This window comes from Oncorhynchus tshawytscha, linkage group LG06 (genome assembly GCF_018296145.1).
Source record: "Oncorhynchus tshawytscha isolate Ot180627B linkage group LG06, Otsh_v2.0, whole genome shotgun sequence".
Taxonomy (NCBI): domain Eukaryota; kingdom Metazoa; phylum Chordata; class Actinopteri; order Salmoniformes; family Salmonidae; genus Oncorhynchus; species Oncorhynchus tshawytscha.
Genome location: NC_056434.1, coordinates 62238604 through 62255237, shown reverse-complemented (window position 1 = coordinate 62255237; position 16634 = coordinate 62238604). Strand labels below are relative to the sequence as shown.

The 16634-nt window shown below is 43.9% G+C and overlaps 1 protein-coding gene across 4 annotated transcripts in view; it reads left to right on the top strand.

The window, feature by feature from the left end:
- LOC112252841 (kinase non-catalytic C-lobe domain-containing protein 1) overlaps nucleotides 1–16634 on the top strand; it is a 51648-nt gene that overhangs the window by 16965 nt on the left and 18049 nt on the right. For 3 of the 4 annotated variants that reach the window (XM_042323484.1, XM_024424505.2, XM_024424502.2), the window contains 3 exons: nucleotides 2224–2362; nucleotides 7824–8104; nucleotides 12553–12911. In XM_042323484.1, coding sequence (XP_042179418.1) covers nucleotides 2224–2362; nucleotides 7824–8104; nucleotides 12553–12911 — 779 coding nt within the window. The remainder of the gene's footprint in view (nucleotides 1–2223; nucleotides 2363–7823; nucleotides 8105–12552; nucleotides 12912–16634) is intronic. The other variant, XM_024424503.2, reaches the window with a different exon arrangement.

Here is a 16634-nt window from a genome sequence, read left to right as displayed (position 1 = left end):
TGAGCACGCACTCCTGAGGGGCCCCAGTGTTGAGGATCAGCGTGGCGGATGTGTTGTTACCTACCCTTACCACCTGGGGGTGGCCTGTCAGGAAGTCCAGTTGCAGAGGGAGGTGTTTAGTCCTAGGGTCCTTAGCGTAGTGATGAGCTTTGAGGGCCCTATGGTGTTGAACGCTGAGCTGTAGTCAATGAATAGCATTCTCACATAGGTGTTCCTTTTGGTAATATGTACATTATCCCAGGTAGGAAAGGGCAGTGTGGAGTGCAATAGAGATTGCATCTTCTGTGGATCTGTTGGGGGCGGTATGCAAATTGCAGTGGGTCTAGAGTTTCTGGGATAATTGTGTTGATGTGTACCATGACCAGCCTTTCAAAGCACTTCATGGCTACAGACGTGAGTGCTACGGGTCAGTAGTAATTTAGGCAGGTTACCTTAGTGTTCATGGGCACAGGGACTATGGTGGTCTGCTTGAAACATGTTGGTATTACAGACTGACAGGTTGAGGTTGAAAATGTCAGTGAAGACACCTGCCAGTTGGTCAGCGCATGCTCGGCATACACGTCCTGTTAATCCGTCTGGCCCTGCAGGCTTGTGAATGTTGACCTGTTTAAAAGTTTTACTCACATCGGCTGCTGAGAGCGTGATCACACAGTCGTCCGGAACAGCTGATTCTCTCATGCATGTTTCAGTCTTACTTGCCCTGAAGCGAGCATAGAATTTATTTAGCTCGTCTGGTAGGCTCCTGTCACTGAGCAGCTCTCGGCTGTGCTTCCCTTTGTAGTCTGTAATAGTTTGCAAGCCCTGCCATTTCCGACAAGCGTCAGAGCCTGTGTAATACGATTCGATCTTAGTCCTGAATTGACGCTTTGCCTGTTTGATGGTTTGTAAGAGGGCATAACGGGATTTATAATAAGCTTCCGGGTTAGTCACACTCCTTGAAGTGGCAGCTCTACCCTTTAGCTCAGTGTAAATGTTGCATGTAATCCATGGCTTCTGGTTGGGGTATGTGCGTACAGTCACTGTGGGGACAACGTCATCGATGCACTTATTGATGAAGACAGTGACTGATGTGGTTTACTCCTCAATGCCATCAGAAGAATATTCCAGTCTGTGCTAGCAAAACAGTCCTGTAGTTTAGCATCTGCTTTATCTGACCACTTTTATAGACCGACTCACTGATACTTCTTGCTTAGATTTGCCAAATGGAGGGCGAGGGAGAGGGAGAGCATTGTACATGTCTCTGTGTGTGGAGTAAAGGTGGTCTTGTGTTTGTTTTTCCCCCCTCTGGTTGCACATTTAACATGCTGATATAAATGAGGTAAAACTGATTTAAGTTTCCCTGTATTAAAGTCCCCGGCCACTAGGAGCGCCACCTCTGGATGAGCGTTTTTCTGTTTGCTTATGGCTGTATACAGCTCATTGAGTAAGGTCTTAGTGCCCGCATCGGTATGTATACAGATGAAAACTCTAGGTAGATAGTGTGGTCTACAGCTTATCAAGAGATACGCTAACACATGCGAGCAAAATCTCGAGATTTCCTTATGTATCGTGCACCAGCTATTTACAAATATACATAGGCCGCCACCCCGTGTCTTACCAGAGGCTGCTGTTCTATCCTGCCGATCGAGTGTATAACCCGCCAGCTGTATGTTAATGTCGTCATTCAGCCACGACTCGGTGAAACATAAAATATTACAGTTTTTAATGTACCGTTGGTAGGATATACTGTACGTGCTTTTAGTTAGTCCCATTTATTTTCCAGCAATTGAACTTTGGTTAACAGTACGGATGGCAAAGGCAGATTAGCTACTTGTCGCCTGATTCTCACAAGGCACTCCACTCCGATCTCTCTCCGCAAAATCTCTGTTTTTTTCTCCAGCGAATGATGGGGATGAGGGCCTGTTCGGGTGTTTGGAGTATATCCTTCCTGTCCAACTCATTAAAGAAAAATTATTAGTCCAATTCAAGATGAGTAATTGCTGTTCTGATGTCCAGAAGCTCTTTTCGGTCATAAGAGACGATAGCAGCAACATTATGTGCGAAAAAAAACTAACAAAATAGCACGGTTGGTTAAGAGCCAATAAAATGGAAGCCATCATCTCCGGCGACCATCATGCGAGTTGTGTCATTAAAGAGGATGGTATCTGGTGTGAACTTGTCATACAAGCTTTCTGTCTAAAAAAACGGTCATTGATGTACGGTCTCATGTTTTTGTGTTTGAAGGGGAGTGTTTCCTGTCTCTGAAGGACCTACAGTACCAGACATTCTGCAATGTTGTGAAAGAGAATTTCTGTAACCTTTACTGGGATGAGGACTTATTGGGAGTGCTACACTGTGTGGTCAACTACAGCCAATTATCTCTGTGAGTATGTCAGTGATTGCCCGTTTCATTGGCGATCCAAACACAGGTCTTCTCTCAATAACGGAAGCCTAACAGAAGATAAATGATACAATTGAATCTTTTTTCACACTTTCATTTATATAGACGGAATGCATGAGGTAAATTAGGTAACGTTAGCTAGGTAACGTTAGCTAGCAGGGATCTTAGCTAGCCAGTTCAAGTTGGAACATTATTAAAAGCAAGCTGGCTACATCCTATCAAACCTGAACTGCCAATGAATAGGCTACAGTTAGCAAATCTGGCATGATAGCCAATTGAGATCCCTCCACCTTGCAGTTAAAGAAGCTATTGTTAGCAAGGTAGCTAGCTTGTTAACGTAAACAATGCAAATATTCCTCTGACATTACACATTAGCGAGAGGCTTTGTCTTTCACTAGTTACATCACAGTATCATAGCTAGCCTGGCTCGCTAGCATTATCAAATAATGTAGCTAGCTAGCATAACCAACATTTACTCACCAGTCACCCACAACACCAATCTCAGGTTTGAAGGTTGACAGCATGCAGAACAATTAGCTAGCTTTGGATGTAATTGATATCCTGGCGATCTGCACAAGATTGTTGAACAACTTTATGGAGGCCCATTTTCACTAGAGCATTTCTTGAGCAATATGTGCATTGCACATCAAGCTATTGCCAAAAATAATGGCATGGGAAGTAACCACACCATGTTGTTTTGAGAAGACTGTTTCTCTTTGCATAATATTGTTTACCCACAAGTCAAATTATCTCATGAAAGTTTGTAATTTCTGGGGGGGAATGCCATTAACAATTGTGATTACCTTTGTGCAAAGGAAGGAAGCGAAGTCTTGGCCAAACCCCTCCCTTCTGCTAATTTCACCTGTGTTTATCATGGCCAAAAAGCACATTTTTGTTTTCAGATTATTATTTTTTACAATACAGCCAATTTTGACTTTGTGGCTGCAGAATCTAGTGGAAACAGTTTCTTCCTCACACTGGCTTGAAAATCACTGCACCAGTTTAAGCACCAATTTTGCCCAATTCTGATTCATCAAATAATCAACCAACAAAACCCCAAAACCAGGAACTACTGCTGCTCGTAATCACAATTCTACTTGAGCCTTGACAGATTCTCGCCATTGTATCGGTCCACGAGAATCAATCCACGACAAATTACTCCATGCATGACAATTCTCCCTAGGCATTACCACCATGTGTTAATGTGTTAATTATAATCCAAACCCAACCTTTGTGTAAATTGTGACAAACTTACTTTTTTTTTAAACGCTGTTTTAGACCAGACCGACTTTATGACCGAAATTATCCTATTTACACTTTGTAGTCAATTTTGACCAAAACAATTATTTTAGGACTATCGATGCCATATACACCATTTTCAAAAAGAGCAGTTGCTTTTTCGATTCAGTCACTCTTTAATTTACACCCTTAAACTAAAAATAATGCCGTTGTCATAAAACTGTCTTTAGCTGGAAGGGCTGTCAATACTATAAGAAGGATTTAGTTCTCCTTAAAAGTATTCTCCATCAACAAGCTTAGTTTGTCTCTCTGAGCAGGGGAAAAGCCCAAAATTGGCAGTGTTTGTGTTCAGAATGTTAATTTCTCTCGTGAGTCCTCAACAACTCATAGGCACTTTAGATGCTACAACCACTCCCCCTTACACACACACATGCACGCACACTCCATTCATAATCAGCATTCACAGAAGATGCACTTCAGACACACACTTCCACAGACACACACTTCCACTGGCTCTGGCTTTCTCCAGCAAGTTTTCTGTTTGTATAGGGAATATTGGCTTGGCACCATTAATGAGCTACTTATGGTTCTTCCTGCCTAACAGAGTCATAAGGATCCTTGAGGAGTGTACATGAATGAAGGAAAAGGTGAAATGACTCACCCCTTTTTTGTTCCTACTTATGCAGACCAAGACAGATGGAGGGGCACATGAGTGTGGTGAGGAGATGTGCAGCTTGTCAGTTTACTTAGATACTGTTTCATCTCATGGTCGCCGTGCTCTTAACGGCTGGGGCAGTGTGTTGAGATCATTTTTCATCTTCTGTGGTGATGATACAGACCGAGATCACAGCCTTGGACAGACAGACAAACAATGCTCTGAGTGGAGATTTTAGACTGTCAACTGGAGTAGCCTTTCACTGCTAGGGCAGCTTATTGGAAAGATAAGCCGGAAGGGAAGGGATGGCGTTTTATGGGCTCTTAACCAACTGTGCTATTTTTTTATTTTATTTTTTGCATTGTTTGTAACTTATTTTGTACATGAAGTTGCTGCTACCATCTCTTATGACCGAAAAGAGCTTCTGGACATCAGAACAGCAATTACTCACCTCGAATTGGACTAATAATTTTTCTTTAATGAGTCGGATGGGAAGGATCTACTCCAAACACCCGAACAGGCCCTCATCCCCATCATTCGCTGGAGAAAGAACAGAGATTTTGCGGAAAGAGATCGAGGTGCCTTGTGAGGATCAGGCGACGAGTGGCTAATCTGCCTTTAACATCCGTACTGCTGAAAGCACATATATCCTACCAATGGGACATTAAAAACTGTAATATCTTATGTTTCACCGAGTCGTGGCTGAACGACAACATTAATAACATACAGCTGCCGTGTTATACACTATCGGCAGGATAGAACAGCAGTCTCTGGTAAGACACAGGATGGGGGCCTATGCATATTTGTAAACAGCAGCTGGTGCACGATATTGAAGAAAGTCTCGAGATTTTGCTCGCCTGAGGTAGAGTATCTCTTGCTAAGCTGTAGACCACACTATCTACCTAGAGAGTTTATCTGTATTTTTTGTAGCTGTCTACAAACCACCACAGACCAATGCTGGCACTAAAACCGCACTCCGTGAGCTGTATACAGCCATAAGCAAACAGGAAAATGCTCATCCAGAGGCGGCGCTCCTAGTGAACTTTAATGCAGGGAAACTTAAATCAGTTTCACCTAATTTCTATCAGCATGTTAAATGTGCAACCAGAGAGGGGGGGGGGGCCTTTAGACCACCTTTACTCCACACAGAGACGCGTACATAGCTCTCCCTCGCCCTTCATTTGGCAAACTCTGATTGCTTTACAAGCAAAAATTAAAGCAGGAAGCACCAGTGAGTCGGTCTATAAAAAAAGGTGGTCAGATGAAGCAGATGCTAAACTACAGGACTGTTTTGCTAGCATAGTCTGGAATATGTTCCCGGGATTCTTTCTGATTGCATTGAGGAGTAAACCACATCAGTCACTGGCTTCATCAATAAGTGCATCGATGACGTCGTCCCCACAGTGACTGTACGTACATACCCCAAACAGAAGCCATGGATTACAGGAAACATTCACACTGAGCTAAGGGGTAGAGCTGTCACTTTCAAGGAGCTATGCCCTCTGACGAACCATCAAACAGGCAAAGCGTCAATACAGGACTAAGATCGAATCGTACAACACATGCTCCGACGCTTAGACTACAAAGGGAAGCGCAAAACAACGCTGTATTCAAAAATTTTTAATTTAAACTATTATACAAAATTCTTGCAACCAATAGAATGTTATATATTATTATATATAGCAGAGTCATTAGATTATGATTTATATTGGTATTGTCCATATGTAGTTTGTTTTTGGTCACAGGTCCAGGAATGGCTGAAGAATTGCAACATTTACCTAGAACTAACGCTGCAGATAGCAATACTGGGTGATTTGAAAAGTCATAATCAATCAATAATATAATCATTATTTTCACAAAAATATTTGTTTAATTTACAATCTGTAGAAGCTATGAGAATAGAAAAGTTCAGTACTTTTGAAGCAGATCCACAGATGATGCAATCTCTATTGCGCTCCACACTGTCCTTTCACTCCTGGACAAACGGAACACCCATGTGAGAATGCTATTCATTGACTACAACTCAGCGTTCAACATCATAGTGCCCTCAAAGCTCATCACGTAGGGGCCTCTGCCAGACGGTAAGGGTAGATAACACACAGGGGAGGCCCCTCAGGGGTGCGTTCAGTCCCCTCCTGTATTCCCTGTTCATTCATGACTGCACGAACTGGCATGACTCCAACACCATCATTAAGTTTGCCGATGACACAACAGTGGTAGGCCTGACCACCGACAACGATGAAACGGCCTATAGGGAGGAGGTCAGAGACCTGACCATGTGGTACAAGGACAACAACCTCTCCCTCAACTTGATCAAGACAAATGAGATGATTGTGGACTAAAGGAAAATGAGGGCCGAGCACACCCTCATTCTCGTCGACGGGGCTGTAGTGGAGCAGGTTGAGAGCTTCATGTTGCTTGGTGTCCCCATAACCAACAAACAAACATGTTCCAAGCACACCAAGACAGTCGTGAAGAGGGCACAACAAAATCAATTTCCCCTCAGAGACTGAAAAGATTTGGCATGGCTCCTCAGATCCTCAAAAGGTTTTACAGCTGCACCATCGAGGGCATCCTGACGGGTTGCATCATTGCCTGGTATGGAAACAGCTCGGCTTCTGACCGCAAGGCACTACAGAGGGTAGTGCGTACAACCCAGTATATCACCGGGGCCAAGCTTCCTGCCATCCAGGACCTCTATACCAGGCATGTCAGAGGAAGGCCCTAAAAACCACCCTAGTCATAGACTGTTCTCTCTGCTGTCACACGGCAAGCAGTACCGGGGCGACAAGTTTAGGTCCAAAAGACTCCTTAACAGCTTCTACCCCCAAACCATAAGACTCCTGAACATCTATCAAATGGCTACCCAGACTATTTGCATTTCCCCCCCTCTTCTACACTGCTGCTACTCTCTGTTCTTATCTATGCATAGTTACTTTAATAACTCTACCTACATGTACATATTACCTTAACACCAGTGCCCCTGCACATTGACTATGTGCTGGTACCCCCTGTATATAGCCCTGTTATTGTTATTTACTGCTGCTCTTTAATTAGTTGCTTTGGATACAAACCGTTTTAGACCACTCAACCCCAGCAGTCAGATGCTAAGGAGCCACTAAGGATTGTTGGTTTTTTTTCAAGCTAATTATTGATTGTTTTGTTCTGATTAATTCATTTATGTTGGCCTACTTAATTGTTTTAATTATGCCTGTGAGGAGTGGGCTTGTTTCAATTATCTGTCTAGATTTCTCATATGATTATTTGTCTGAACTTTCCGTTGCTGTGTTTTCGTATTGACTGAGTTGTTATTCCCGCTATTTAGTTTGCATTGTTTATGTTGTGTCTAATTACTGTCTGATGTTTCAATTACTTTTCAGTCTGAGCTCTTATAGTCTGCATTCCGTTTTATTGAATTAGTGTGTTTTGCCTGTTTTGGTCTGTGTTTATGTGTTTGTCTAGTGGTCGGTGTGTGGCTGTGATGTTTGTGACTAGCTGTGACTGTTGTTTTGTGTTTACTCTCTCCGGCTGCTGATGTGCCATATTTAGAGGCTCTAATGAACAGTCTCCATCAAAGCCATGGCAAAGGGCAGCCACCTCACCCCTGAGTGCTTCCAGCTGTATAGCAGAGGAGAGGGAGGCACTGCGGCGTGGTCATGTCGACCTGAACGGCAACCTGCACCACAGTGGACCTGTAGCTTCAGCCTCGTGGGAGAGATTTGAGAGACACCAGAGGGCCCTGTCTGCATTCAGAGAAACAGAGACTAGACCGGAACATAAAGATACTGAATCAGAGGAGGGTCAACATCATGTCTGCCCAGGTAGGAAAGGTAATACTGTAACTTTACAACTGTCATCACTGTTAACATTACTTCAATCACTCGTCTCTGTTACCATTACTTCACAACTGAAGGAGGTGTGGGATTATTTAAGATAAGCTTTGAGTCTCCAGAGTGGCGCATCGGTCAAAGGCCCTGCATCGCAGAGTTGTGGCTTCACTACAGCCTGGGGTTCGATCCTGGGTTTTGGCATAACCAGCCATGACCTGGGAGTCAATCAATCAATTGTATTTATAAAGCCCTTCTTGCATCAGCTGATGTCAAAGTGCTGTACAGAAACCCAGCCTAAAACCCCAAACAGCAAGCAATGCAGGTGTAGATGCACGGTGACTAGGAAAAACTCCCTAGGAAGAAACTTAAGAGGAACCAGGCTGTGAGGGGTGGCCAGTCCTCTTCTGGCTGTGCCGAGTGGAGATTATAACAGAACATGATCAAGATGTTTAAATGTTCATAGATGACCAGCAGGGTCAAATAATAATAATAATCAGTGGTTGTAGAGGGTGCAAGAGGTCAGCACCTCAGGAGTAAATGTCAGTTGGCTTTTCATAGCCGATCATTTAGAGTATCTCTACCGCTCCTGCTGTCTCTAGAGAGTTGAAAACAGCAGGTCTGGGACAAGGTAGCACGTCCGGTGAACAGGACAGGGTTCCATAGCCGCAGGCAGAACAGTTGAAACTGGAGCAGCAGCACGACCAGGTGGACTGGGGACAGCAAGGAGTCATCAGGCCAGGTAGTCCTGAGGCATGGTCCTTGGGCTCAGGTCCTCTGAGAGAATTAGAGAGGATTAGAGAGAGCATACTTAAATTCACACAGGACACCGGATAAGACAGGAGAAATACTCCAGATATAACAGACTGACCCTAGCCCCTCTACACAAACTATTGCAGCATAAATACTGGAGGCTGAGACTTGAGGTATCAGGAGACACTGTGGCCCCATCTGACGATCACCCCGGACAGGGCCAAACAGGCAGGATATAACCCCACCCACTTTGCCAAAGCACAGCCCCCACATCACTAGAGGGATATCTTCAACCACCAATTTACTATCCTGAGACAAGGCCAGAGACAAGAACCCAAGGGGAATCTCATAGGGCGCCGCACAATTGGCCCAGTGTCGTCTGATTTAGGGGAGGGTTTGTCCGGGGGGCTTTACTTGGCTCATCGCACTCTAGTGACTCCTTGTGGTGGGCCGGGCACCTGCAAGGTGACTACAGTCGTCAGTTGAACAGTGTTTCCTCCGACACATTGGTGCAGCTGGTTTTCGGGTTAAATGTGCGGGTGTAAAGAAGTGCGGCTTGGTGGATCATGTTTCGGAGGACGCATGACTCGACCTTCACCTCTCCCGAGCACGTTGGGGAGTTGCAGCGATGAGATAAGATCGTAATCACAAAATTGGGGAGAATAAAAGGGGTCAAATTACAACAACAAAAATGCTTTGAAGTAGTAGGGTTTTAGATTTGCCAGAGGTGGCACGAGACCAGAGGTGGCAGAGCGGAGTGCTCGGGTTGGGGTGTAGTGCAGTTCTTCTTGCTTCTCCATTGGATAGTACCATGGTCTTGTGGTGGATGCAAACTTTGACTGGAAGCCAGTGGAGTGTGCAGGGGAGCGGTGTGACATGGGAGAACTTTGGAAGGTTGAACACCAGGTGGGCTGCAGCGTTCCGGATAAGTTACATGGGTTTGATGGCACAAGCTGGGAGCCCAGCCAACAGCGAGTTGCAGTAGTCCAGACGGGAGATGACAAGTGCCTCAATTAGGACATGCTCCACTTCCTGTGTAAGGTAGAGTCGTACTCTACAAATGTTATAAAGCATGAACCTGCAGGATTGAGTCACTGCTTTGATGTTTGCAGATAACAACAGGGTGTTGTCTAGGGTCACGCCAATGTTCTTTGCACTCTGGAAGGGGGACACCGTGGAGTTGTCAACCACAATGGAGAGGTCTTTGAGCGGCCAGGCCTTTCTCGGGAGGAAGAGCAGGTCTGTCTTGTCGAGGTTGAGCTTGAGGTGGTGGGCCGTCATCCAAGCTGAGATATCTGGCAGGAATGCAGAGATGTGTGTCGCCACCTGAGTGTCAGAAGGGGGGAAGGAGAAAAGTAGTTGTGTGTCATCCGCATAGCAATGATAGGAGAGGATATGACAGAGACAAGTATCTTGGTGGATAGAGAGAAGAGGGCCTAGAACCGAGCCCTGGGGGGCACCAGCAGTGAGAGGACATGGTGCAGACACAGATCCTCTCCATGTCACCTGGAGCGGCCTGCCAGGTAGGATGCAATCCAAAAGTGTGTAGAGCCTGAAATGCCCAGCCCTGAGAGAGTGGAGAGGAGGATCTGATGGTTCACAGTGTTGAAGGTAATGGATAGATTTAGGAGGATGAGAACAGGATAGCGATTTAGCTTTGGCAGTGTGGAGAGCCTCCGTCACACAGAGAAGAGCAGTCTGTTGAGTGACTCGTTTTGAAGTCTGCCTGGTTAGGGTCAAGAACATTGTTCTGAGTGAGATATCGAAAGAGTTGGTCAGAAACAGCACACTCAAGTTTTTTGGAAAGAAAATAAATAAGGGCTACCGGTCTGTAGTTTTTGACGTCACAGGAGTCAAGTAGGAAATAAATTAATCAAAGGCAGACGTCAGGGCGTTGAAGTCACCAAGTACGAAGAGTGGTAAGCCATCGTCAGGAAATTAGCTTACCAAGGTGTCAAGCTCATTAAGGAACTCTAAGGGCACCTGGTGGGCGATAGATGACAACAATGTTAAGCTTAAGTGGACAAGTGACCGTGACAGCATAGAATTCAAATGAGGAGATGGGCAGGTGAGACAGGAGAAAATAAATACACATTTCCACTTAGGAGAAATGAGTAACCCTGTGCCACCACTGCGACGACCAGACGCTCTCAACCTGAACTATGAGAGTAAACGTAGTCAGATGAAGAGAGAGTAGCTGGAGTGGCAGTGTTCTCTGTGGTGATCCATGTCTCCGTCAAGTCCAAAAGGTCAAGGGACTGAAGGGCAGCATAGGCTGAGATGAACTAGGTGTTCTTGACCGCAGATCGGCAGTCCCAAACGCTGCCCGAGACCAGGAATTCCACATGGGGTGTGCGCACAGGGTACACTAAATTAGAAGGGTTGCAGCCAAGGGGTGGGGAGCGTCTGTAAAAGCCTACAGGGGGAGGAGCGAATTAGGATAGAAAACACGCACATAGTTGCCAAAGCTACAAAATAGCAAATTGAGATTGAGAATAACTAGGTAAAATACTCAAGGGAGACAGTGGTGTGGAGCCTTCCTCTCGTAACACTGCAGAACAACTTGGCAGAACCCTCTCTGTTTTGGCGACAATCTTAGTTTAGCGACGAGACTGCTGCTTACAGCTGCCGCTTTGAAAACAGGCGAGACTGAAGTACTAATTGCTAATTGCCTTGCAAAGGTGAAGAGCACACAAGCACACCTCCCGGTACTAATTGCTGATTGCCTAGGAGAGGTGAAACCGCTCCAATACAGCCACTGATTACCGAAACAACAACAGTCACAAATTGCCCTGCCCCTTAATCCTGGTTGATGTGTCAACAATCATCTGCAAGTTAATAGCATTCAGCAGTTCGCACACTAAGTAGGCGACTGGGAAGACAGGCAGCACTTAAAGGAGATGGCCCTAGCTAGCAAAAACAAAGACAGTAATTATACTCATAATGTAGATATCAGGAGTCCTCTAGCAATATAATTTAGCACCATTACTTCACAACTGTCATTACAGTTACCATTACTTCACAACTGTTATCACTGTTACCATGACTTCACAACTGTCATCGCTGTTAGCATTATGATACATGTCTGTGAGATGACGTAGTTAGATGAAGTTGTATACTGTAGCGAGATGTTGTGACAAATCCAGCAGTTGAATCAAGTTGTTAGGAGAATGATTGGCGGTTGGATTAGGTTGTTAAGAGCACAGTTGATTCAAGACGGCTCAAATCACGCTGTGATGTTACAATGATCTCCTCAGCTGGAGAGAGTTGTTGTGGAAACAGGCACAGGCACAGTCACTTCCTTTCCATCTACACGCGCCAGTACATACAATTAGCATAATGCACACTCAAACAGACACCTAAAGACCCATTGGTAACAGACACTGCACACTTGCACACACCTTCAGTTTCACACAAAATACTTTGTGAGATGATAAATCAGAGCAAAAATAGTCTGCTCACACTGGAAGGTGGAGGACGCCTGTGATGCAGAATCAAACAATATAACAAGGTTAGCGTTTAACAGCATACCATATAACAAATTTAATAGAGCCTTTCACCAAAAGAAAGCTTCAGCCTTGCGAGAATTCCACCTCTCAAATTCTCTGCACACACAGATGTGTGCATGAACACACACACGGACTACCTGACCCATCCATTTTCTCTCTCTTCCTGCTCTGCCATGTTTCCTGGTCCAGGATTGAGAGCTGCTGAGTGTTTGGTTAAGGGGGCTATGGAGAGTGCCGAGCATCCAGTGGGGGGCGGCGATGAAAGCCCCTCTGAAGCTGACTCTCTATGGGGGACGGACGAGCCACTGAGGGTGGGCCACCGAGGCCAGATGAGCCCTGACTGCTGCGAGGACATGGAGGACACAGAATCTCTGGTGTCTCATTGTCTCCTCTCCCCCAGCTCAGGAGCAGAGGAGTCCAGCCACAGCCACAGCCCAGCCTGGGCCCTGGCCTTCTATGGAGGGGACTGTTTTAGTCAGGATGTGGTGGAATATGCTAGGAACTTGGGACAGCATAGTGAGTCCCCGTGCCTGGAGCTGAAAACACAGGTGGGTAACCTGGGAGGAAAAGCTATTGAGCTTAAATATAATAGACTAGCTATGAGTGATGACAGACCATACATATACCATGGTCTCAATGTTTGGAATAGTGATTTTTTTGTAAATGTGTAAATATGTGACTCTCATTTTAGAAGACGTGGTAAATGTATACTGTCTGATACTTCAAAGATTCAACATGATTAGTTACTACTTTCTACCAAATGGTACATAATGAAAAAGTTACATGCATCTGAAATAAACAATAATTAGTTTTTTATATCATAATTATGTGAATATTTATATAAATGCCAGAAAAACAAGCAGACTAAAATAAAGCGAAATCATGTTTAATGTTTAAGGCAAGTAGTGTCATTGCCTAAGGCTGTTCTAATTCTACTGTTCAACATTCACTAAATGCTCACTATATTCAAAGGACTCCTCTCTCTTTAAAATTGATTTTATCCAGGTAGTGTTTGTTGCATTGCAGCCAATGATGAAGCTGTATTCATTTCATTATGGCATTACGGTAATGCCAATTACATAGGAGTGGCACTTTTGATATAAAGCATGCACTTTCTATTAGTCTCATTTCAAATGAATGGATTGAATGATGACCTATGTAGTCTGAGCATGCACAAAATAGTATCATTGACATAATTTACTATGAATAATTAACTAATGAATAATTAATTGGTAATTACACTTTCAGTCAAACTCCATGTTTGGATAAGTGCATGCATTTCATGAAAAAGCTATGAGATTATTAGTTAAAACCAAGCAAAACAACATTATTAGCTGAAGCAAATCAGCATATAATCATGATTTGAGGCGAATAGGAAAAGAGTTGGAGGTTTTAGGGTAATTGGCACGTTATTTTCTCCATATCTATCTACCCTTCGACATAAAAGTCATTATCATGTGTAATAGAATAATGATTGTCTGTCCTCTCTGTATGCTTTGATGGTAATTATGTACGTTTTTACCTGCTCCTTCAGTGGAATAGTCTGACCTTAATAGACCGACTGCTTTTGAAAAGCAACAAATCCCTTTGAAAACGGCATCGATATGAGTCCGAAACAGTTATTCTAGTGTCAAAATGTACTACAATGTGTAAATAGTCAGTCATCAAGTCAGTCTTGTCTAAAATGGAGTTTGAAAAATCTGTGCGTCACAACGGGTAAATGAAGGTTGGGTTTTGATTTGACGAAGTCCATTTGCCCAATAACATGGGGGTGAACAGCGGTGTTTGCTCTCTATCAAATTGCATAGACAGTGAGACAGACCTGCCCGGCAGCTCCGACTTTGTTTACATAAGACAAGTCACACATATATTTACTTCAGAAATAAGAGCACCAAAATCCTTAATGTAAACTTGTGCAACTAAAACATCCTCTGCAAAAACGTCAAAATGAATTTCAGATGTATTGAGTTACATTAGATTCATTTTGATGATGTGAAATAGGCTTATGCGTCTACGGTGTCTCATGGGGAAAAAACATAATTAACCAAACGCGGAATCGGTCAGGAAACACACCTCCAAGACTGAAATCTTGTTTTCCGAATGAGCAACATATAAACATGCGTGCTAATCAGCGTGTTCAGTGGCTCTTTAAGAGCCATGGGTCCATATCGGTGTTATATTGTACTCTAACGCCCTGTTTCCATTGGCACTTTAAAGTTAACCTGGGTTGGGCTAGTCTTGGATGGCTAGATCGAATTATGTTTCCACCACAGCCTTCAGAAATGAGAAATTATGTCATGTTGCTAGGTAACCAATATGTGACTGCAGCTGGTTTCGCAAATGTTGCTAGCTAGCTTTTAATTCCCTCTAGCCATGCTGTAACTAACATTACCCCATACTCATGCCAGTGAGACTCAGAGCCATGTATTTAGCTTGCTAACATTAGCTAGCTAAACAGTATTGTCACTAGCGTAACAGGCTAGCTAACTAGCTAGCTTAATTCCTACCTTGCTTGCCACTGCTTTGGCTATTAGCTAGCTAGCTAACCAAGCAAACCAGACAGGTTTGATATAATGTAGCTAGCGTTCAATACGACCTGGCCTGCTAAAACTCCTGCTAGCCCACATTAGCTAGCTAACTAGCTTGTTTCAACTCTGATTTGCTAGCTAACGTTAGGTAGCTAGTATTCGAGGGCTGACTATTCTCATAAAAGTTTGTGTATTGCAAAAATGTATGAAGGGTCCAGCTATGGTGGTAATTCGTGTAATGTCTGACTACTGCAGTACGGATTGTCCATGTGCTAGCTATCAGCAACAAGCCCAGACGAGCAAGCTAAAAGTTGTCAGCACCCAGTAGTGATCAGCCGGACTGTGTTAAATATTTAGGAATACATCTGTAAAAAAAAACACTTAGTCAGACAACATTTGAATTTCTCCCCTAAAATTAAGAGAACTAAAACTGTATTTAATAATTGGCTACAAGGAGATCTTTCTACAGTGCCTTGCGAAAGTATTCGGCCCCCTTGAACTTTGCGACCTTTTGCCACATTTCAGGCTTCAAACATAAAGATATAAAACTGTATTTTTTTGTGAAGAATCAACAACAAGTGGGACACAATCATGAAGTGGAACAACATTTATTGGATATTTCAAACTTTTTTAACAAATCAAAAACTGAAAAATTGGGCGTGCAAAATTATTCAGCCCCCTTAAGTTAATACTTTGTAGCGCCACCTTTTGCTGCGATTACAGCTGTAAGTCGCTTGGGGTATGTCTCTATCAGCTTTGCACATCGAGAGGCTGAAATTTTTTCCATTCCTCCTTGCAAAACAGCTCGAGCTCAGTGAGGTTGGATGGAGAGCATTTGTGAACAGCAGTTTTCAGTTCTTTCCACAGATTCTCGATTGGATTCAGGTCTGGACTTTGACTTGGCCATTCTAACACCTGGATATGTTTGTTTTTGAACCATTCCATTGTAGATTTTGCTTTATGTTTTGGATCATTGTCTTGTTGGAAGACAAATCTCCGTCCCAGTCTCAGGTCTTTTGCAGACTCCATCAGGTTTTCTTCCAGAATGGTCCTGTATTTGGCTCCATCCATCTTCCCATCAATTTTAACCATCTTCCCTGTCCCTGCTGAAGAAAAGCAGGCCCAAACCATGATGCTGCCACCACCATGTTTGACAGTGGGGATGGTGTGTTCAGGGTGATGAGCTGTGTTGCTTTTACGCCAAACATAACGTTTTGCATTGTTGCCAAAAAGTTCAATTTTGGTTTCATCTGACCAGAGCACCTTCTTCCACATGTTTGGTGTGTCTCCCAGGTGGCTTGTGGCAAACTTTAAACAACACTTTTTTATGGATATCTTTAAGAAATGGCTTTCTTCTTGCCACTCTTCCATAAAGGCCAGATTTGTGCAATATACGACTGATTGTTGTCCTATGGACAGAGTCTCCCACCTCAGCTGTAGATCTCTGCAGTTCATCCAGAGTGATCATGGGCCTCTTGGCTGCATCTCTGATCAGTCTTCTCCTTGTATGAGCTGAAAGTTGAGGGACGGCCAGGTCTTGGTAGATTTGCAGTGGTCTGATACTCTTTCCATTTCAATATTATCGCTTGCACAGTGCTCCCTGGGATGTTTAAAGCTTGGGAAATCTTTTTGTATCCAAATCCGGCTTTAAACTTCTTCACAACAGTATCTCGGACCTGCCTGGTGTGTTCCTTGTTCTTCTGATGCTCTCTGCGCTTTTAACGGACCTCTGAGACTATCACA